Source organism: Hyaena hyaena, unplaced genomic scaffold (assembly GCF_003009895.1).
Source record: "Hyaena hyaena isolate Hyena2069 unplaced genomic scaffold, ASM300989v1 scaffold_7, whole genome shotgun sequence".
In the NCBI taxonomy this organism is placed as follows: domain Eukaryota; kingdom Metazoa; phylum Chordata; class Mammalia; order Carnivora; family Hyaenidae; genus Hyaena; species Hyaena hyaena.
The window spans coordinates 5,631,518-5,654,780 of record NW_024080639.1 but is presented as its reverse complement, the minus strand read 5'-3'; the positions used below and the strand labels follow the sequence as shown (position 1 = coordinate 5,654,780).

Here is a 23,263-nt window from a genome sequence, read left to right as displayed (position 1 = left end):
CACAAATGGAAAGATCAGAGTATTTCATCTTTAAGGATTCTTTCTGCTCTGACTTCTGTGACCACTGCCACCTGATCCAGACTGCAGGTGTCAGGTTACTGTGTGTCCTCCTTCCCGAGGGAAGCTGGGTCTATTGTGCGCAGGTCCCCACAGGCACAAGCAATCCCATGGGGACTCTCTTAGGGACACACTCTATGGGTGACGACAGCACCCCCTCCCCCCAGAGCCCCGAGCTGGGGAGGAGAGAACCAGGCAGCAGATGCTAATCGCATGGATTCCCTTTATTGAACTGTACTAGTTACTGCAGTCAGATTAAGTCACATTTAAAAGCAGACCATCCAGTTGCACTGAAACCGATTATATTCATTACATAGTTTTAATCACTGTCCGGTGAACTGGCAAATCCAATCAAAGCATTAGTCTTTAATTAAAAAATTAAAAGGAAATATTCAGACAATAGCCAAGCAATCACATCACGATGCACAATTACCTAGAATTGCAATTAAAAAGTAGTTAACCGAAGGGGGGGGGGGGAGGAAAGAAAAACAAGAAAGAAAAAAAAGAAGCAAAGGAAAAAAAATCACACTAATCCTTTTTTAAAAACTATCAATATAATACATGAAGGAACAAAGGACAATAGCCTCAAAAAGCGGGTTTCTCTAACTCTAGAAATGTAGTTTTCGGCGGAAACTCTAAAAGCACACTAGCTGTAGCAGGACAATAAAAAATACTGAGCATGGAATACTTTTAATCTCTGCCATTAATATTCATTTCCAGCTGCTTATAATAGCAGCGCCTCATGGCCAAATCATTAGAGTTTTACATCTGGGTTGCAAATGACACTTTGATTGGATGTAATGTTCAAATGGCCCTCCCCACGGCGTCTCCGGCAAGCCTTCTGCGGAGAGGCGTCCTGTCGAGCGGTCCCTCACTGTGCGTGCTGGCTCATCGTGTGGTTCTGCAAAGGCGAAGAAAGGAGACACGCATGAGGGTAGAAGAATGGAGAGCAGGCCCGTCCCCTCCCACTCGGTGCATTGACGCCGGGAGCCACAGAAAAGCGTCTCGATTATTACAAAACAAAATGCAACAAGGAAAAAAGTGCTCAGGGGACACGGCTGCCAAGACGCCACGTTGATCGGGGGGCTCGGGGATGAGCTCCTGTTGCTGCCAACCTGGGCTCTCTATAAATTGTTTTTTTAAAGACCGTTCAGGTCTTAACCACCGGGGCTGGCTATCCGGAGGGCGAGGGGACGCGCCGGGAGGGGGCGGCAGGAACGAACGCCTCCCTTGCTCACCTCTCCGGCTCCCGGGGGCTCTGACGAGGAGCACGTACTATCCGGTCGCCCGCAGGCTCTCCCCAGAACCCCCCCGCCCCCCGTCGGTCCTTCCCGGGAGCTGCTCCGAGCCTCGCGGAGGGAGCAGCAGATGTGCCACGCGGCTCTCCGGCCAAGAATCACCCGAGTGGCACAGACGTGCCGAGGCAGTGGGCGGCGGCGGCGAGGCCAGGTCACCCAGCGGGAGGGCCCTGGAGGCGCGGCCCGCCAGCCGGGTCACGTGCCGGCGCTGCGGCCAGGAGAGCGTGCGGTTTGCCCGGGAGCGCCTGGGCGTCCGGGGTCCAGGTGGGACCCTCTGGCCAAACGCTTCCCTCTCACCATAGCCCGTGGCATTTCTTCCCGGATGCCAGCCCGAGCAGGCCAGCGGTGTTGATGTTTTCAGAGGAGCCACTGGCCTGGGGCCGGGGGTGGGATTTGGCCTCTGAGAGTGATTTTCTTTTCATTGTGGTCCCCGTTTTAAATCCAGACACATCTCATCAAAGCCTCAGGTAGTGTCCAACCTCATGCGACCTGGAGAAAGGACGCAATATACACCCAGGGCAGAGGAGCCCGTGCCTGGGGGGCTGCGCTGGACTTCCAGTCATGAGGAGCAAGGTCTCAGAGGTGACCCTGTCTCCCCAATAGCTGGGCACCCCGGCCGGCGCTTTTGACTCCTCTGGGGCTGGGAGCCCCCGGCCTGCAGCTCTGTCGATGACCACCAGAGGTCAGACGCGGTGCTGTGTCTCTCTCCAGGGCTCCGGGTCTGACCGTTGAGGGCCACCAGAGGATGTCGGATGCCCGCAAGCTTTGCCGGGGGGTCTGGAGCCAACCCCCCCCCCCTCCCGCTCACTGGCCCTGAGTCCCCGTGGCAGCCCCTTCCCACAATCGGCTCTGCTGCTGCCTTGGTGATGATGTCACCAACCCCTGCGGCAAGCTCACCGCCAGGGAGGGGCAGTGCCCTGTCCGCACGCAGCAGATGCCTGCTGATGCCCGCAGCACAGAGCGCCAACCACTGCTGTCCCCTTTCCTTGGGCTCCTGGGTACAGGCCACATGGCTGGAGCTTGGCAAGCACACGTGCTCTGTGCTGTTAGAGGTCCGTTTCTTTCAATCCTCACAATAGCCTTACAAGGTAGGACGTAGGAGCCTCAGAGAGGCTTTATTACTGGTTCAAGGTCATCCAGCTTGGAATCAGGCAGGGTTGATCCAGGCAACTGGAATCCAGGAAAGCCAGGGCCCTGGGCGGGAAGGCAGGCTTCCCAGCACCCCACAACTCACGGGCATCCCAGTCCACAGATCATCCACAGTCCACACCGGGCATGAGAACAGACTCTGCCAGCGTGGCCTGGCACCTCGGTGGGGGTGCCACGGACCCAGAGGCACAAGGCAGGTTGTCTGAGGCCACAGATGGGATGCGGCGGTTTCCATGGGAACACCCACCCTCCAGCCCAGGCACCTCTCCCTGCACTTGTGCACGGACAGGCAGCCAGTCCTGCAGGGAGCCAAACCCACCCTACAGCAAAGCATCCTCCTGGCTTCCAAGCCTCTGCTGATTCACTTCTTACCTCCTCTCTCTCCTCCCAACCAAACCATGCTTGAGGTCACCCGATCACTTGCCATCCCTCCCTGGAGCCCCTCCAGGCACTTCCGAACCACCTCCCACGTATCTGTGTGCTTCCCAAGTGCAGGCCTAGCCTCCTCTGCTGAGCTGCAGACAGGAAGGCATCACCTCCTCTCTCAGCCCCACAGTGCTTGGCCCAGGGCTGGGCGCGCAGTGCCCAGTGGTGACATGGCAGGCACAGCTGCCCAGGAACGACTGGGGGTCTCACTCTGCCACCCTGCCAACAGCCAGTCAATTAACAGTGCCACGTTCCCAGGCTACCTGGGTGTGGCCACGTCCTTCTTTATTTATGGGGGATGGGGAGGAAGAGGGGGAGGGGGGTTAGGAGGATCTTTCTCTGTCCTCAAATTATGGTCCCTGGCACAAAGTAGACACTAAGTAAATATTTTTTAATGAATCAATGGAAGGATAAATAAACAGCTAAGTGTATGGGTAGGATGATGATACGTGGGAAGGGGAGAGGGCATTCTGAGTGGAAGACACAGCACTGCATGAAGGTGTGGAGGCTAGAATAAGCCTGGGAAGTGCAGGCACCAGTGGGACGATCCCAGCACAGAGGCCACAAGGGGGACGGGAAGCATTTAGACCCTGAAGGCCCCTGAATGTGGACTTTGTTCCCTAAGCGGCAGAAAACCAGACATGACGGTTGATCTCTACGAAATCCTCAAGGACCACCCCCCACTATGGGGAGAGGGGCGTGTCCAGAGATCTCTAGATAATGAATCAGCCTTTTGCCAGGAAGCAAGAACAGGGCGAGAACAGGGCCAGTATAACACATGTGGTCCTGGCTGCTGGCACGGAAATCCAGGAGGCAGGAGCCTACGCTTAGGACCACTGGTCAGGAAAATAAGAGAATAAATGCCACTTGTCAGATGAAAACCACAGTGGGCCTTTTCTCTTAAGTAGCAGTAGCAGGTAGTTCTTTGGTTAGACTCAAGAAAGAACTTCCTCAAAGAAGAGTTCTGAGACAGAAGGGTAAAACTTCCTTCTCCGAAGTTCTGTAAGAACAAAAGCCCAGGATGTCATAGCAGATGGAAATGTTGAAAAATGATGCCCCAAGGGGGCTGGGCACCAGAATTCACGCGGCACTGCGTTATTAAGTACCTGCTGGATGCTCTGCTCTAGGCCGGGCACAGTGCAGGGTAGGGGAAGACTCCAGCTGGGCCTACCCATCTCAAGGAGCTTGCTCGGGGGAGGGGGGTGTTCAAGACACACAGACACCCAAACGTTTGTGCGGGATTAATGGTGCAGATGGCAGCTCAGCAAGGGAGAACGGTTCATGCCACCCAATAAGGGTGTGTGTGGTGGAGGTGCTGAGGAGGCCAGGTGCTTGGCCGGGGAGGGCATGGGCCCCTTCACAGCCTGAGGGCACAGTCTCTGGAAGGGCAGAGGGGGTGGTGGGGGCCCGTCACCAGGACTCACCAATCACCCACCACACCTGTGCGCTGAGCGGCTCCTGGCAGAGTCACCACTGATCGGCACAGGTGAATAAACCGAAAACCAGCAGCTCCTTCCCCGTGGCTAGCTGCTGTGGCTCGAGGTGTGGGGGACTTCATCAAGCCATCCTAAAGAGCCCCTTCCACCCGGCATGGCTCTCACAAGGGCATTTGGCTTAATGTCTATTTCTCTATTTATGCCTGTGCTATATTTAGCCCCTTCAGAGAAGGAAGAAAATCGTTTTTTAAAGATACTACCAACCCTGCAGATAAACACTTCCCAGCACCATAAAGGCTGGGGGTGGGGTGGGGGTGGGAGCCAGGAAGGACTGGAAGGCGTCCAGAGGGGAGGCCTGGCATCCACAAGGGCCTCTCTGCCTGCCAGGGAGACACAGGTGTGGGCCGAGAAGCAGGTGAGAAAAATAAAACGGGGGAGGGCACAGAGAGGGAGAGAGGGGACAGGGGCACTGGTTGGCGGCTGAGATGCATTCACTCAGCAGAGTGCACACGGCTCTCAAGGAGAGAGGCTTCTGCTCGGATCTGTTTTGGGTGCCTGTGCCTGGCACACTGGGCCACCTGCCCCAGGCACTTAAGGTCCTGATGGGTGAGGGGGTGGCGGGCCGTAAGGTGCTGTCGCCGCGGTGTCTGGGGTCCTGCGGAGGCCTCGCTCTCTGCAAGTTGTCAGCAGAACACTCAGGCCAAGGAACCCCTTGTTACACTTTGCCTTCATTTACATGGCCATTCGTTCATTCATTCTTTCAACAAACCTTCACTGAATCTGCTGGGTGACAGCCACCCTGCTAGTTGCTGGGCATTCGGCAGCCAAATGATCCCGATGTAGAGCCCAAGCCAGGGTGTGTGCTGGGCACAGTGGAGCCTGCTAGGAGCACAGAGCCTGTTGCTGGACCTTCCTTCCCAAAGCACTGACACACAGCTGAATGTGTGCCGGTCAGAGGTCCCGATCCAGTCTCCCCAAAACCAGGAGGCGTCTCTGGCCCACACTGTGCCTCCCAGCAATCACACTCATACACACACACACACACACACACACACACGGACGCAGTGTGTCCCTCCCTAGTCTGTAGCAGGGGTTTCTTCTCGAGGTCTTGGCTCTACTTTCTGTGCCTTTATCTGGGACCCTGCTTGGTCTACTTATGGTACCCACCCCCAACAGTGTCCAGCAGGGCAGACCAAAGGCACTGGCTACCTGCTGGCCTGAACAATAGTGCCTGTGAAGCAACAAGGGACTTCTCTGCACACCCCAAGGTGCACACACAGGCTGGAGAGGGCTCCTCTGCACGGGTCCCTCTGGACTGCATTATTAGCTGCAATTCCTCTGCTCCACCTACTTTGAGGACAAAATGTAAAGTCCTGGTACCACTCCTGGCCCTTAGCAAGTGCCCTGTTCTTGGTCACCACTGCCCTGGGTGATCACAAGGCAGGCAGTAAGCCTTAGGGGGCTGACACAGGCTGAGTCCTGGGTTTGAATTCTGACACTGCACTTGATAGCCATGCAGCCTTGAGCAAGGTCCTTGACCCTTGGGCTAGGTGGAGGAGCAGTAATAACAGAGCCCTCTTCCCAGGCGGTCCTGAGGACTCTGGAAATTAATGTGCACGCACTCCTCCCGGGCCTGGCCAAGAGAAAGTGCTCCATAAATGGCATGCATGAGAGTCTTCCTGAGCAGACAGGGAGCTCTGGGAAGGAAGGGCTGTGTGTTCCCTCCTTGGATCCTTGTACCCCCTTGGCACCAAAGGTTTCAGAGCTTGCAGTGTGGGCCACCTGGAGTGTGAGGACCTGAACAACTGTGCCTCTCCCAGTTCCTCCTCCAAGGGCGCCGGAGATGTCAGAGTGGGGGATGCTCCTGTCTCGGCAGCAGCAGGAGTCTGCTAAGGGTACTGTCTCCTCCCCATAAGCCCCCTGGCTATAGCCTCAGTACCCACAACTCATTGCTCTCCCTCCCCTTGGGGGCAGAGTGGGCTATAGGGGGAGGAGGAGAGGCTCAGGAAGACTCTGCGGGGGAGGGAGGTATGCACTCATCCATTCATTCACCCAGTCATTTACTCATTTCTTCCACAGCTGTCCACGGACTCCCCACGTGTCCAGACCCCAGCTGGGCACTGGCACACCGAGTTGAAGCTCCGGCCCTCTCTCTTGACGAGCTCACAGTTCTGTGGGGGTGGGGGAGCCAGACAGACAGACCCTCACTCTCAAGGGCTACCAGAGAAGGACTGGTCCCAGGGCTTGGCCCTCACATCCCTGTAGCAGATCATGGGTGTAGGAACACTTAGCCCCCTAACACCCAGAGCTTCCCACCTCCCTCACCTGCAGAACCCACCTGGCTTTGCCTTGATCCCACATCCCCTCCCTCTGATTCTAGGTTGGGAAAGAGGCTGTGGCGGTGCCCCTTCTCCCCACTACCCATTGCTAGGCCACTCCCAGGCAGGTGGCAGCCATGGTGGCTCTCATGAGGCTGGTCCAAAAACCTGCCTTAACCATGGGAAGATGTTCCCTCTGTTTCCAGGGGAAAAGGTAGACGCTTCAGGCTAACATTGCAACCATGTTCCAGCTAAGTGAGGTTCTGATGTTTGCTCATTTAACAAACACAGAGCCTGGCCCTGTGCCATGTAGTGGGCATAAGATAGAGAGAGGATAAGGTGCATCCTGGCCATTCACAAGCTCATGGCCAAATGACGGGGTTAGATTTTGCAAAAACAGACTAGGGAGAGAAGGCTTCTGACTGGCAGGTGTTTGAGGAAGAAACTGGCCTTCCAGCTGCCCATTTGAGGACAGCCTGATTAGGGTTTGCACTGTGTGTGTGTGTGTGTGTGTGTGTGTGTGTGTGTACGTACATGCACATGTGCACATGAGCACAGCTTCCCAAGGAGAATGATCCCCCTGAGAGTGGTACAGAGGTTCCAATAAAACTGATAATGATCACAGCTAACACTTATCATCTGCTCACTGTGTGCCAGGCACTATTCTCAACCCTTGGTTATATTCACTCATTTAAACCTCACAACAATGCTGGAAGTTAAATACAACTATTATCCCTATTTTACAGATGAGAAAACTGAGGCACAGAAACAGAGCATCGAGGTCCTGCAGCTGATGATGGCCGTGCCAGATCTGCACCCATGCAGTCTGTGTGTAGAGCACGCTCTTACCCACGGTGCCGTTCTGCTTGTGAAATGTGGAAAGCACAGCATATGCTGAGGGAACAATGAATAATTCAGCTTGGCAGAAGCATAGGGCATGTGCCATGGAGACAAGCCTGGAAAGGAAGGTGGGGGCCTTATTGATGAGGCTCCGTGATGCGAGACGAGGCAGCTCGCCCTTAAATCTGGGCCATGGGGAGCCATTGAAGGTATTTGAGCTGTGGAGTTACATGAAAGGGATGGAACACGGAGAAGCTCACACCTCCAGCTGAAAAGGGGTACCAGCGGGGCCTTCGTGCTCCCAGCCTCCCTCTGCTCCCTTCCCGGGTTCCCCCTCCCCCCCAGCACTTGAGTTATACCTTTCCCTTTGGGGAGGGTGCAGACGCAGGCAGCCCTGCTTCCTCTCTGCTGTGCATCACCTGGGCAGCCCCTCTCTGCTAGTGAGCACTTATTTTTAGAAGCGTTTGACAATCATCCAAAGGTCTAAGACGAACAGATGGCCTGTCTTAAAGGCTCGTATGTTCGCTAGTTTGCACTTCTGACAAACGGTAAGCGCACTCGAGAGCACGCCATAAACAGCACTGAATGAATACTCAGAACACAATTTAGCTAATGCGCGTCATTAAAATTAGGAGTGAGTGATGGCCAAGGTTCCCTCTAAATGCCTGCCCGGTGATGCAGCCGCGTCCCCCGGGGGGGGGGGGGCAGGCTATGACGTGCGTGCACCCCGCGTCCCCCTCCCAGTGGCCCCCACCCAGGGAGCCGGCATTTACCCAGACAGCGGGGCAAGGTTTGCCATACAAAGTGACACTCCTCCTTGGCGTCAGGGTCCTGGGTGAGGCTAGGGACCTACTGGCCTGGGACAAAGCCCTGGAATGTCCTCTGAGGCAAAAGCAAGCACCCCCGTGCTCGGGGGTGCGCGAGGCTTTCCCAGTCCTGTCTCCCAGACAGCCAGACAGGCTGTCGTCTGCCACTCTGGAGCAGCAGGAAGTGAGCGTCGCACCCGCTTAGCCGGGGAAGTCTGTCTCTCGGGTGAGAGCCTCAATTCATCCGGAACTCCTGGCCTGCAGGGAGATTCCAGCTCTGAGGGAGCAGCGCGGTTGGCTTTGAGGGGGATTTGCCGCTTTCTTGCAGAACCAAGAACAGGAGCAGATTCAGGGCCCTAAAAGTCACCTGATTGCTTTTGTTGGAGGTGTGGCCATTGGGCTTCCGGAGCCCCGGGGGGGAGGAGGCGGGTGGTCCTCTCCAGTGCCCCTCTCGCCAGTGCCCTGTAGCACCCAGGACACAAAAGAGCCCGGCAGGTGGCCTAGCCAACAGCCCTTCCATGAAGTGGGACAACATCTTCCCTCCAGTGAAAATGGAGAGAAAAAGTTGTTGTGAAAAAAAAAAAAAGAAAGAAAAGCCCAGTGAACTCCCAAAGGGGCAGGTTCTGTACTGCTGTGCTTTGGAAATAAAACCCACCAGAGGATAGATGATAAGGAGGGAAATGGCAGCCTTCTATTAGGAGCCCGGGCCGTAAACAGGCTCCCATTTGGAGTCACCCAACAAAACAGGGACACTAATAATGTCCCCGTCTGGAGGGACCGGAGAGCCGGGGGAAGCACACTTCAGAACACAGTGCTTTCTGCGCGCACGGCGTTGCGGCCGGCAACCGGGTGACTGCAGGTCATGGCTGCGTGAAGAAGCGGGAGCTCTGTGGCCGCTGTCACATCAGGGGTGCTTAGAGATGTTCCCCATCTTACGACAGAAGCCACCTGGCCTGGAGTCCTGCATTAATTTGGCTGCCGCCAGTGTTGCTATGTCTCCAAAGGGAGGAGGGGTCCCCTGAGGCTGGGCCCCTTCGGGTTGGGGTCCTTAGCACACTTGGGACTAAGGAGTGAGAATCAAGGGTCCTGGCAGTGCCATGCTAAGTGACCATAAATCCGTCTCTGGACCTTGGCTCCTTCCTGGTGGGAACACTGCACCGGCCTGTCAACCTCCCGTGTCACCTGGAAGTCTATTCCAACCACATCAGCCAAGTAACTGCTTAGAACCAGGCCTCTGGGGTGCAGGTCATCTCAAATACGAATTAAAACATGCCTTCAGGGACGCCTGGGTGACTCGGTCAGCTAAGTGTCTGACTCTTGATCTTGGCTCAGGTCATGATCTCAGAGTTTGAGAGATGGAGCCCTGCATCAGGCTCTGTGCTGACAGCGTAGAACCTTCTTGGGCTTCTCTCTCTGCCACCCCACCACCCTTTTCCTACACACGCTCTCAAAATAAAAAAATAAAATAAAATATGCCTTCAAGGAACCTGATGAGTCAGACTCCTAAAAGATATGATTGCAGCCTGATGGGACAGGGCAGGAATCAGGTGTGCACACCACCTCGGAGCCTGAGGAGAGATCACCCAGAGTCCCTGAAACGCCATTAGAATGGCACTGGGTGGAGAGGTTCCCAAGGCCAGAGCGGGATTTTCTCCCCACCTCAAAATGCATCTGTGGATCAAAGAGCACACATAGAACACTTTGGGGAGACAGAGGCGTCCTATCAGTGCGGGCACCAAACTCCCAGCAGACGTAGATGTACTGAAAAAGAGCAGCTGAGATCCAGCAGACCCAGCTGTGGGGAGCAGGGCTCCTCCGACCGGGTGCAGCGGGGCCTGGACACAGGCCTCCAGCTCCGGCGCCCAGTGCTGTCCAGTCCACCCTGCAAGCGAGCGTGGCCCAGGCCAGGTGCAAGGCAGTGAGGTAGGGCAGGGACTGTGTCATCCCGAGAGCTCACGGCTTCTTGGAAAGGGGTAGTCCTCCTCAGATCCAGGCTAGTTCGTTTTTAAGTTTATTCATTTATTTCGAGAGACAGAGAGAGCACGGGTGAGGGAGGGGGCAGAGAGAGAGGGAGAGAGAGAATCCCAAGCAGGTTCCAAGCTGTCTGTGCAGAGCCCAACGTGGGGCTCGAACTCACAAGCTGTGAGTTCATGACCTCAGCTGAAACCAAGAGAGGGATGCTTAATAGACTGAGCCCCCCATGCACCCTCAGTCTAGTTTTATAATGAAAACTGAAAAATACATTTAAAATATATGTATAACATCTCGATGTTTAAAGCACTATGCAGGCCAATCAAAAAACGTTTGCAGGTTGAACCTGCCCACAGGCTGCTAGCTTGAGGCCTCTCCTGTTCCGTGAGGACCTCAGGATGCCCCAAACATCTAGCACACCGACTGGGCTGATGTCCTGATGCCCAGGACAGGGGTGGAGGCAGGGGCAGTGACATCAGAGGGACCGCCGTTTAGGATCCTCATCCCAGGGAACAGGGGTGGGGGTCCTCACATCGTTACATTCTGAAGAAGAGGAAGGAGAGGAGAAGACGAAGTTGGGTGGAAGCCAGAAGTTCCAGCATGTCCTGGATACCGCTGCCTCTGGGTGTGTCCCCCTATGCAGCTGAATGTTCCTGGCGTGCCAGGTGCCAGCAAAGCAGGGAGGTCACCTTCCCCCTAGCTACATAGGAGCTCAGAAATGGCCATCTCAGACAGAGGGACCAGGGAGCCCCCACTCAACCACATGGAGAGGTCAGACCAAGTGGGTCCTATCCATCCACTGAAGAGTCTAGAAAATCATCCCCTTGTACCTTCCTTTCTCCTAAAGAACTTAGGGATCCTCCCACCCATCACCCACCGACTGTGTCTCAGGCATTGTGGGGTGACTGCCCCTTGGGGTGCTTGTGAGGGCAACATGGTACACAGAGCTCCTCCTACTTCCCACACCCACCTCCAAACAGACACACACACTCACTGCACAGAACCCCCCACAGTCACACGCATGCACTCACACTCACAGACACCCCACAATCACATGCACACACATACACACACTCATAGCTATCCCATGCACATGCTCACAGATACCCCACAATGACTTGCACACGTATATACACGCACTCGTGGAAAATTCACAATTACACACATGCACACATTCATGAATATCCCATGTGCAGACTCACTCACAGATATCCCACAATCACATGCACAGGCACATATACACACCCACGGATACCCCACAACTACATCCACATACACAGACTCCTATATATACTTCATGCACACATATACACACACATGCACATACACTCCACAATCCCCAGCACACAAGTGTGCACACACACTCACAGGCACACACACATAGACATTACACTGAGAACGCGCCACAAAGGGGTTGAAGGGTCATCACACTTGGCATTTCGTCTCCCCTCAGTGGGCAACTAGCCTGTCCACACTCACACCACCACTAGGACCCTCTGGAAGCCCCACCTGCTGATGACCCAGGTCCCCTCCAGGGCTCCCTCTTCCTGGCAATGGAAACCGAGAAAGTAAAGCAAGTGCCCATGAGAGGCAAAGCTTCAATCTCTCCACAAGGGGCAGGGATGGAGAACTCCCTGCTTAACCTCCCAGTGGGTTCCAAACACACCTAGAAACCAGGACCCCGGGCCGCCGTCCTGACAGCCCTGCTGGGGGCCCCCAGACCTCCTTCCAGCCCCCCAGGTGGGTCAGCGCCTTCCCAGCCTCTAGTGACCATTCCTGCTGCCCAGCCTGCTCCCCGTTTCTCAGGACCCTCCTCACAAAGGCCTTCCGCCCACTCAACGAGGGGCCGTCCTTCCGGCACCTTCCTCAGGCCTGCAGACCTGCCTTTCTCCCTGCCAAGGTAATGCCTCCACCAGGCCGAGGCGGTAGGCAAGGACCCCATCTCAGTTCTCTGCCGTTTCCCCACGTCGGCTCAGAGCCTGCACTTGCTAAAAACTCAGCGAGCGTTTCTGACATGACAGCCAGCAAGCAACGGTGGCAGAGCACAGCCTCCACTGACAGGGTCAGGGAGACCAGAAGAAGCAGTGCTGCCCACTCCTCCGCATCCCCTGCCCCGCCTTGCCCAGGGCATGTGACGCTTTTTTCTTAAAAGCGGAGGGATCCTTTGAAGACATTATGCTAAGTGCAGGCAGTCACAGGAGCACTAATACTGTGTAATTCCACTTCTGCGAGGTTCCTGGAGTAGTCAAATCCACAGAGACAGAAAGGAGACTCGTGGTTTCCAGGAGCTGAGGGGGAGGGGGTGGAGGTAAGTGTTCAGTGGGGAGCGACTTTCAGCGCTGCAGAGAAGTTTCCTGGATGGTGGAGATGGCTGCACAAGAAAGCGAATGGACTCAGTGCCCCCAAAGTGTTGACTCTGAAATGGTCAAGGTCGTAAATTGTACGTTATGTGTATTTTACCACAATTAAAGAAAACAACAACTGCTTTTACTACCTACAGGCTAGGTGAGCAGGTGGGGAGGAGAGAGGTCCCATTCGACACACACACACACAGCCAAGGAGCCCAGGGCCGTTCCTGAGCTGTTGCCCTCGTACCTCGGGCTCCGGGGGGGGAAGCTGGAGGTTGCAGACTGTAGTAGCCTGTGGAGGGCTCGGCTGGATGGCTGGGGGGTGGGGGAGAGTTGCAGTAGCATCCAGGGGGCACGTCACCTGCCAAGCACTGGCCGGCATTGGACGCCAGAACTTCTCTTCCCCTGTGGTGACTGAGTCTAGGCTATTGTCAGTGGCCCTGTGTCCAGGGCCAGGCCATGGAAGAACACAGGACCTCAGGGGGCCTTGGGGGCCTTTCCCCCAAGCACAAGGGATGAGGCCTGTGGCAGAAATGGCTACCCAGAAACCTGGTCAATAGGACAGGGGCTTTGACAGCTTTCGAACCTTGCTGGACGGAAGTGCCCACGTTTTCCCTGCTTCCCTGGCTGGGGAGATAGGAATGTCAGCGTGAGGCATATCTATCGGCATGAAATATTTTGCCATGTTGGGAAAAAAAAAAAAAGTAGGAGAGCATTGTTCCCTTCAATTTTTCCAAAATCTTTCCAGGCCTTTACAGCTTATAATTTTTATTCATTAAAATTTGATGAGACAGGCGCCTGGGTGGCTCAGTTGGTTAAGTCTCCAACTTCAGCTCAGGTCATGGGCTCACGGTTCGTGAGCTCGAGCCCTGCCTCGGGCTCTGTGCTGACAGCTCAGAGCCTGGAGCCTGCTTCAGATTCTGTGTCTCCCTCTCTCTTTCCCCCTCCCTCACTTATGCCTTGTCTCTGTTTCTCAAAAATAAATAAATGTTAAAAAATTTTAAACTTGATGGGAAAACCCAGCTCTAGATATAGCCATATTTCACAAGCCAAAAATCAGGACAAATAGCCAATGACTGCGATGGAATACTTGAAATCAAAGTTGTCCTGGAAAATCTAGGTCACACGGTCACTAATTATACAGAACACATATGTCCAGGTCCCTAAACTAAGCTAGTGCTTGTAGGTTTTATAAATGATATTTTAAGACTTTGATCATGTCCATTTCTACTTTCCTCCAAATTTTTGCTAAACAGGAAACTTTTCTGCGTCATTGAAATTTCTAGAAAATTAACCCCTGTGGATAGAGAGCTGTTCTGGTGGGTACTCGGAGGGCCCTCTCTGAAAACATGGCCTATCACCCCCCAAAATGACTTCCGGAGCCCACAGGGCCCTCGCTGACAGACCCCCCAGGCTGCAGGGCCAGCAATTCTGAAGGTGGACCTAATTTGCTGTGATGAATTGTAGGCATGCCCCAGCGATCAAAACTGCAGCTGAGACCGATTATATTTAATGATTGCCATGGTTCTTGTGGAAACACGTGGGTGTATACCTTTGCCCGTTTGGAAAAGTACAGCCTGGCACAAAGGAAAGGGCAGATGTGACCCCTGCTAACCAGAATGGCAGGGGCTGCCCACTGCTCAGGAGCTCGTCCCCTTGATGGGGCCGACAAAGATGGTGGTCCAGCCTGCAATGCCTCATCTGCCCTTGTCTACACTCAGTTTCCAACCAAACTGTGGGCACATCATCACTGCCCCACCATGATCAAGTGGGTCTGCCTTATACTTTCCCTCCCACTACTAGACAGAACTCACTGGTTTCCATGAGGCAAACTAAGAATCATCTGTATCCCCAATCTGTCCCATCCCTCTCAATTCACCAGAGGGGTGTGTGTGTGTGTGTGTGTGTGTGTGTGTGTGTGTGTGTGTGTGTTAAGTCCATTTGGGTGGAGGGAAGTGCAGGTAGTAGGTAAACATGGAATTCAGAGTATATCAGGAAGGTGTCATGAAAGCAGTATAGTTCCTGGCACTTTCTTAGCACTCAATACTAATGAATGTATAGCTAGCTGGCTTGTTGATTGGCTGAATGAATAGACAGATGGATGGATGGATGGATGGATGGTTAAATGATGGATGGATGGATGGTTAAATGATGGATGGATGGAGAGAAGATGGATAGTTGACTGGTGGAGGGATGGATGGATGGACGGTTGGCTGGATGATGGAGAGAAGATGACTGGTTGGCTAGTGGATGGATGGATGGATGGATAGATGAATGGAAGGGTGGATGAGGAATGGATGGACAGATGGATGTATAGATGAGTAGATGAGGGTGGCAGATGGATGAGTAGTAGGAGAAAGAAGAGAGCATGAATACAGAAGTAGGTAGGAGGGTGGACGGGTTGGTGGGAAGACAATGGGCTTTTAAGTCCAAATCCTACTTTAGTCAATTACTACATATGTGACTGTAGGCAAGTCACTTCACTTCTCTAAATTCCTATTTCCCTGCCAGGACAGTGGGATGAATAATACTTACCTCACAGACTTGTTATGAGCTCCAAATTAGATAACACATGCAAAAGTTTTTACAACATGTAAAATGATATACATACATGATGAATACTAACCATGAGGTTCTGCCATCACTGTCAACTCGAAAGCATGGATGACCACACATTTTTGATGTGGCACCTTCAGGAGCAGGGATGCGAGAGACCAAGGTGGTGTCCCGGGTCAGGGATGCAGCTGTTGGATGTGCATTGAGGTCTGGCTTCAGGTGGGGACCAGTCCCTGAGCCACACTTGCCTCCCCTCCTCAAACGCACCAACCATACAGGTGCAATACACCCCCCATTTCCCCCTGGGCCCCCCTTCTCCCTGCATATTCTCCTTTCCCAGCCTCAGCTATCAAGTCTGCAAAATGGCAAGAGTAAAGGGCACTTCTGGTGGCCCCAGGCTGTTGAGGCTCCAATGGAATAACATTTGCAGAGTGTGATGTGTTGCAGCAGAGGCCCCAGACTCAGAGCCCAGAGGGTGAGCGACCAGAGGGTTGTGACACAGGGAGCACATCCTTTTGTCTAAAGGGGGTAGCTGATTGCTGCCACACAGAACTATGGTCCAGGGCTTACCAGGTCTGATTTGTAGAAAAAATCAAGAACTCTAGCCATTTAGTGTGGTGGTAGAGAGGACAGTATCTGGGGCCAGTGGCCTGGCTCCAGCACTGACCAGCTCTGTGGCCTAGGGACTTTGTGAGTCTCTCTGTGCCTCAGTTTCTTTATTTTAATAACAGAGGCATTACAAGAATTGAATATTTAGTGCTTAAAAGTGCTAAGAACACTGTCTGATACTTAATAAGCACTACTTATATGTTAGCTGCTGTCATTACTGGAAATCTCCATTTTCAAACTTAGACCACCGTTTAAAGACTCTCATGTCCCTGGCCATGGGCTGTGACGTTTTCACCCTTCACACTATAAAAATGGTCACTGTTACTATGATAATAACTTTTCCTTGTGTGTATCTCCTCCCCTTCACATGACGGGAGACTGGTGGGTCCTTCTCCATCATTCTGGAGCACCTGATGGAAGGGAAGGAGACGGCACCCTCCTGCATCCCGCTGGGAACGCCAAACCCTGTCCCAGACAGTTTCAGCACCTTGTGTCCTCCCTAACTTCTACCGTCCCTCCTGTCAATGCTATATTTTATTCAAGACTCACAGAATACAAGATGCTCCAGTATTTGATGTATCACAGCGGACAAAAAAAAAAAAAAAAAAAGACCAATTAAAGTACAACACACATGTGAGCTATTCCAACGTAAGAGACGTTATAATGAGAAGTTGTGTATCTAAAACATGTCAGTGAAATGCGGTAATACTTAAAAATATACTGAGCTCCTACTATGTGCCCAAACTGGGCTGGCTCTTCTTCATACATACACTATCTTTACATCTCCGATTATCCCTGTCTTACTGATGAAGAAAGGGAGGCTCAGCAAGGAGAAGCAGCTTGCTACCTCACGCAACCGTAAGAGGTGATGCTTGGATTGGTGCCCACATGGCCCAGTCTTTAGGCAGCTTCCTCCCCTCTTGCTGCCCCCTGCCCACCCCTCTTGCCTCCTGGTGCCACCGAAAGGAGACACCAAACCAGATCCGTCACCTGCCTCCGCCAAGATCCTAGTACACAGGCAATCTCACTGCAGCCCTGGACCAGCCCCAGCCAGTCCATGTTTGATTTTGTCTAAACTCCAGAAGCAAAGCGAGTGGGGCCATGTTCATTATTGACACAGCAAAATTAATTTCTGCCGTCTCCTCCCTCTCCCCTCCGTGCCCACAACACTCCCCCCCTTCCCCGCCCCCATCCCTGCCTCTCTTGTGAGTGCAGACGCGCGGCTGCTGCCTGGCGCTCCTGAAATGCCAACTTGCATTTCTCATCATTAATTTCTTTCTAAATGTCATTAGTAATTGTTCCTGCTCGACCAAGGAGTGCAATCCAGGCTTCCGCCAAGAGCACCCGGATCCTGTCTCTCAGCTGGTGGGGGCCAAGCCTCCCCAGCCATGCCCGGCCCCAGCCCTGGGTCCCTTGTGGGAGGTGGCCAGCCTGGCCCCCAACAAGTTGGGGAGACAGACTGCTGCCTCAAGGGACAAAGCAGGCCTTGTTTTTAACACGAATGAACTCAACAACAGAAAAAAGCCTGCCCATGGTATTTAGTGCAGTGGTTCAGTGCTCAGGCTCTGCAGCCAGGCTGTCTGGGTCCAAGCCCCATCTCTGCCGTTGCCTAGCTGTGCCTCAGTCTCTCTATCTGCAAAATGGGGAGAATAAGAGCACTGGCTTCATACAATTGTCCTGAGGATTAACTCGGAGAATCGATGCAGAGGGCTCCCCACAGTGCCTGGCGGCTGCTTCTGCCACTGCTGTTCTGTACCAGGGTTAGGTCAGCTCTTACTAGATGTGTGTGACAGGACACGATATCGGGCCTCTCGTCTGTGAAAATGGGACAACATCACATCAGTTCTATGTCAACGCCAGCCCCTCTGTTAGGCCCCCCTTGGCTGGGCCCTATGTGCCATGTCTCATAAACACCCATAAGGAGCCTCCAGGAGGGACAGCACTGGCCCAGAGTCCACGGGAGGACGATGAGTCTCAGGGGAGTCACACGCCCTGGGTCTCAGTTACAGCAAGGAGCAACTCTGAGATTCATACCGTGCAGACCCCAAGGCCCGTGTCTTTTCTGTAAGTCGGGCTGCCTCTTTGTCTAGGTCAGTGGGAGGTGGGGAGGCAGGGCTTCGTAAGGGGTCGACTCCGGGAGCCTTGGACCAACCCCACACCCTGTTATTCGTATAATTGTTGTTCCTAAGAAACTGAAGGCATTTGGTCCGGGCTGGGACAGCGCCGGCAAGGGGCTGGGCTCCCGGCACACACAGTGGCCGCTGGCTGGAGGCTCCTGGCAGCTCCCCCGTGCCCATCTGTCGTGATGGCACGGTGCCCCTCTTAAGTTGGTTGGCCCCCCGCCCTAGGGCATGAATGACAGGCTCTGATGGGCAGACAGGCAGCCTGAGGCTGATTCCAAGTGCCATCCCTGCCCGTGGCTGGGCCTTGGGGGGAGTCCCCCCGTCCCCACCTGGGCCTCCACACACTTCAGTGCTCAAGCGGGCAGAGTCTCAGGTCTTGCGAGGGCACCTGAGCACATCCAGGCACGGGCTCCTCCCAGGGTCCATTTCTCTTTTGCTCCTCACTGCAATGACCACGGTAGCCACTGCTCACCCAGCCTGCCCAGAGTAGGACAGTCACCTGCCTTGGACCTATGCCACCTCTGAGTCACGTTCTAGGAACTCTTGCTTTCCTGGGAAGGAAGACCTGCCCGCCCCCTACACCTGGCCCCCGGAACCCAGCCCCCAGGAGCTGCCTGTGGCTCCTAAGGGGTTGATAGTCACTTTCAAGCCCACTGCCTCAGCCTCAGAGCTAAGTACACAGTATTAATGTCAGGCTGCCTTGTTCACAGCTTTGCAACTCTAGCAGTTGTGTGACCCTGGGGAGCCTCAGTTTACCCATCTGTGACATGCAGATCTTAGGATTCCACACTTGGGGGTCACTGGAAGTCACAAAAGACTACATGTCTGAAGAGAGGGATTCAAGCTCCTGGGAAGCACTCAGGAAATGCTGTCTCATTTTTACAATGTTGGGGTGGCCTGTGCTCCGGGATCCGGAGGACAAGGAGCCATCTGTGACCACTCCTCAGCCTTTTGCAGATGCAGGCCCTACATGGCCACACACAGCCCCTCGGAGGCTCAGCCGCCCCAAGTGGCAGCAGTGGCAGGAGACGGTCATGATGGAGACACACTTCATCATGAGCAGGAAGGCTGTGCCCTGCAGAAGAGTAAACAGACCAGCAGACCCAGTGTCTGGAGGCACAGGGAGAAGGGGGAGAGCCCGGCCCCCATCCCCCCGTGACGTCACGGCGGTCGTGTCAGGTCATGTGTAGCATACGACATAATTGAATGGTACACTACATGCTATACTATCTTCTGCCACAAACATTCTTTCCGTTCGTCCTCATCAGTTCACTGTTCCTCTCCCCCAACAGGTGAGGGACTTAGGCCTCTGTGTGTCCTCAACACCTGCACACCCTGGCATGTAGCAGGGGCTCGGGGGACACTTGTGGGCTACACTGAGCACATCCATGCATGACATACCAAATGAATGAGCGAATGAAGGGGTGAGCTGAGGGCCCAGGGGCATCGGGACCGTGGTGGTGAAGATGAAGAAGAACTCAGGCAGGTTCCGGAGGCGTTTCAGGGCCCACCGCCTATGGTCTCCCTAACACCCACAGGAAGGGGCTGTCATTACGCCCCATTTACTGAGGCCCAAAAAGGATCAGTGACTTGCTCAACATCGCACAGCTGCTCCCAGGCTGCCTGTCCACAGTACGGGCTGGGCGCTGCCAAGTCACTGTCACGCTGAATAGAATTCTAGCTGTGGAGGGCTCTGGTGTCCTGCCCTCAGGGGGAAGGCAGGACACACAAAGCGATCCTACCCTGTGGTTGCCCGCAGGAAGCCTTTATTCTCAGTGCTTTTCACACATGCGGTGAAACCCACTCCATCTTCACACCCACCTGAGGCAGTGGGTCTTACCCCATTTTACGGGTGAGGAAACTGAGGCTAGAGAGGTACAAACGTCTTCAGTGGAAAATAATGGAACAGACTGGGGGCAAGCAACAGGTTCTCCCTCCCCAGAACCACTGTCGCCAGGCACCTCCCTCTGGCTCCCCCAGGCTGAGCCCAGCTCAGCCCTGTTCTCCCTGCTGCAGTAGGGGGGGCAGGGACTGGGCTGTCGTTAAATTGGGACAGAGGAAGATGCTGCTACTCACAGGAAACTCAGCCAAAGAGTCAAATGCTAAGTATGTGCCTAGAGCACTTTTAATTTTTAATTATTATTAGTTATAATTATCCGGCTGGATCTGACGGCACAAGCACACAGGCAAGGAAACTGGCTCACTGGCTACCCATCGGCTACCAGGGATTTAGGAGCTGGGCCCCTAGACTCTGAAGCCCTAGATTTGAACCCTCCTGCTTTCTCCCTTCCTTGTTTGTGTTCTCTTGATCTGCTTACTTCCCAGGAGCTCAAAAAATATGGTAAAACATGTGGGGATGGATGGATGGATGGATGGATGAATGGATGGATGGACAGACAGACGGATGGATGGACAGATGGAAAGCAGAGGGAATCTTCACCTGTCCAAAACTCACATTTGGGTGAGGAGCCAGGTGTACACATGGTTATTATAATCTGCATTGGCAAAAGGATCAAGGGGTTAGACCCAGGGCCAGAGAAGACAAAGGAGGGAAAATCAGGGAGGGCTTCTCAGAGAAGGGACCACTTGAGCTGGACCCTGAGCCCGAGGAGAAAAGAAGGGTGGATCAGCAGGTACACTGCAGCCAGGAAGCATCCATCTCACTGAACAGGCCGGATAGGAACAGCCCAGAGAATGAAGCAAGGTGTTTACCCATCTCCAGCCCTGCTGCCCTTTTCTCTGTTCCTTGGACACAGCAAATCTGTCCCTGCTTCTGAGTCCTTACTGGCTATTTACACCACCTTTCCTGGAAGGTCCCCAGCCCTTCACCGCACTGGCTCCTTCTCAACCTTCAGGACTCAGCTGAAATGCCAGCCTTCCTTGACCACCTGGTCCAATTTCTCATCCTCAGTATTTTCTCATCCTTGCCTGGACACACACACACACACACACACACACACACACACACTCATTTTCCATCACCATACAGTGTTTTACTGTTCTCAAAATTCTACAGTCTGAAATGACCTAGTTCATGTACTTACTGACTTATTATTGGTGTCTCCCACAGAATGTCAGTTGGGTGAGAACAGGGACTACATCTACCTGTTCACAGTTGCACCCTGGGCCCTGGCAATGGTACCCACCTATAAGAGGTACTCAGTAAATATTAAGTTAAAATGGAATGAGGGAGGGGCACCTGGGTGGCTCAGTCAGTTAAGTGTCCGACTTCAGCTCAGGTTATGATCTCACAGTTTGTGTGTTAGAGCCCTGCATCAGGCTCTGTGCTGACAGCTCGGAGCCTGGAGCCTGCTTCAGATTCTGTCTCCCTCTCTCTCTCTGCTCCTCCCCATCTCATGCTCGCTCTCTCTCTCGCTCTCTCTCTCTCTCCATCTCTCTCTCTCTTTCTCAAAAATAAACATAAAAAAAAAAAAAAAGGAAAATGGAATGAGGGGAAGGGTCAACCCAAATGTGCTCAAGGGCTAAGGAGGAAAGGTCCCAACGGAGCTCAGACCACGCCCCTGGCTCACAGACACCTTCCCCTGGCTGGGTACCAGGATTCAGCCTGGCAGGGCCCGGCTCACCCCATTGGAAGGGCTCCAGGTTGCTTGTTAGAATACCTAGCTCTGCTTTTAATCAATTGTAATCATTTAGCTGGAAGCGGCATGATTAGGCACACACAAGCAAACAGCGTGAACTAATCCTTTAAATGCGCCCGCTCGACGCAGGCCTGGCCGCTTTGCCGCTGCAGGCCCGGGCTCAGGAAGCGCTTCCTGCGGCCCCTCACTTTGTCAATAAGGGAGTCTGGATTCCAGGGCGCAGGGCAGGCCCACCGCTCCCCGCAGCCCAGTCCAGCCCCATCACAGAGGTCTGAGGAATGCCAGACCTTCCCTCGCTGAACGGAGACCCTTTCTCTGGCCTGAGGCTCCCTGAGACAGCACGCGGCAAGGCTGCCATCAGGGGGGAAAGTGGTGACACCAGGAGGCTTGAGGTCTCCTGGGGTCCCTGTGTCCACGACCAGACCTCATCCTTCCTCTCCCCAAGGCTAGCCTGAGCTGAACGCAGCCCCTTGCTTGTCACAAGGTCGACAGGGCCCCGGCCTCCAGCCCCAGCCTCACGGGCACTGCGTACAGTCCCAGCCCCGCGGCACCACCTGGGCCCACCTGCGAGCAGGTTCCCTCGCATCCCCTGCTACCGCTACTTGCGCTACCTGCTTGGCCCAACTACTAAAATAGTTTCTGGGTCCCCTGACATGAAGGCTTTTTATAGTTCAGCACTGCAGGCCTCATTTAAATCTATTAGCTCATATAAATGGCAATTCATTTAAACTTTGGAGAGTTTCTGTTTGCCTTGGTGGCAGAGACAACCTGGCTTTGCATGTGGCTCTGCTGTCTGCTGGTGACCCCGGACAAACCACTTAAGCTCTTGGAGTCTCAGTTTCCATATCTGTAAATGAGCAGAAGAGTACCTAGTCATGGGGTTGTGTTGAGATGCTGAGGTCACAGAGTGGCTCTTGGGAGGGAGCCACCTGGGGTGGGGGCTGTGAAAGCTATTTCTTGTGCAGTCTCATGGGGAGCTTGCCCCCCACGTCCAAGGCCAGCCCTACACGGGTAGTCATTTGTATGCTCCTTCACGCCTTCCCTCAGTGAAGGGGAAGAACAGGGCACAGTGAGCCTAAGGAAGGACAGAAGGAGGTGCCATCCCTGTCCAGTGTCTGTGGGCATAGAGGTGTCCATGGGGATTCAGAGACAGCTGGGCTGAGCGGCTGAGCCTGCCCCTCCGCTCGGGTCAGCTAACCCTGGCAAGGGGCCCACAGGGCCGCAGGCCCTCATCTGCTGAGGCCTGAGGCTGGAAATGGAAGGCCAGCAGGCCTGACAGTTCCGGGGGCTGTGGCTGACAGAGGTGTCTCACAGCCCCACACCAAATCTGCACACCACCCTCCATGGAGCTAAGAGCAAGGCTGAGGGAAAATGGTCCAAAGGAAAGGTCTGGGTCAAAGGCAGAGGAAAGTGGGGAGGGGACTCGAAGCCCTGGCCTCTGTGGCCTTTCTGCCTTGCCTCACTGCCAGCTCCTCCCAGTGCCCCAGTGTGGGTGTCCTGCGTCCATGGCCTTTGGACTTGGCTGGCTGCCACAGATGGAGGGACCCAGCATCTCACTATGTTCAGACTCAGGCCAGAAATCATGAAGTCATAGCAAATCCCTAGTCGCGGGGACCCTGAAAAGTCATCTCAAATGCCTAATAATATGGCAATAATAATGGTACAAATAATGCTAATAATAATAATGGTAATTGCTAATAATCACAACAGGTAGCACCTGCCAAGCT

The 23,263-nt window shown here is 54.1% G+C and overlaps 1 protein-coding gene across 1 annotated transcript in view; it reads right to left on the bottom strand.

Annotated features, from left to right (window-relative positions):
- Positions 1-266: 266 nt before the first annotated feature.
- The window catches only part of ZNF423 (zinc finger protein 423), a 329,749-nt gene continuing 306,752 nt past the window's right edge, over positions 267-23,263 (bottom strand). Inside the window, exon 8 of the mRNA XM_039242393.1 lies at positions 267-958. Within this exon, the coding sequence (XP_039098324.1) occupies positions 929-958 (30 nt within the window). The 3' untranslated portion in view covers positions 267-928. The remainder of the gene's footprint in view (positions 959-23,263) is intronic.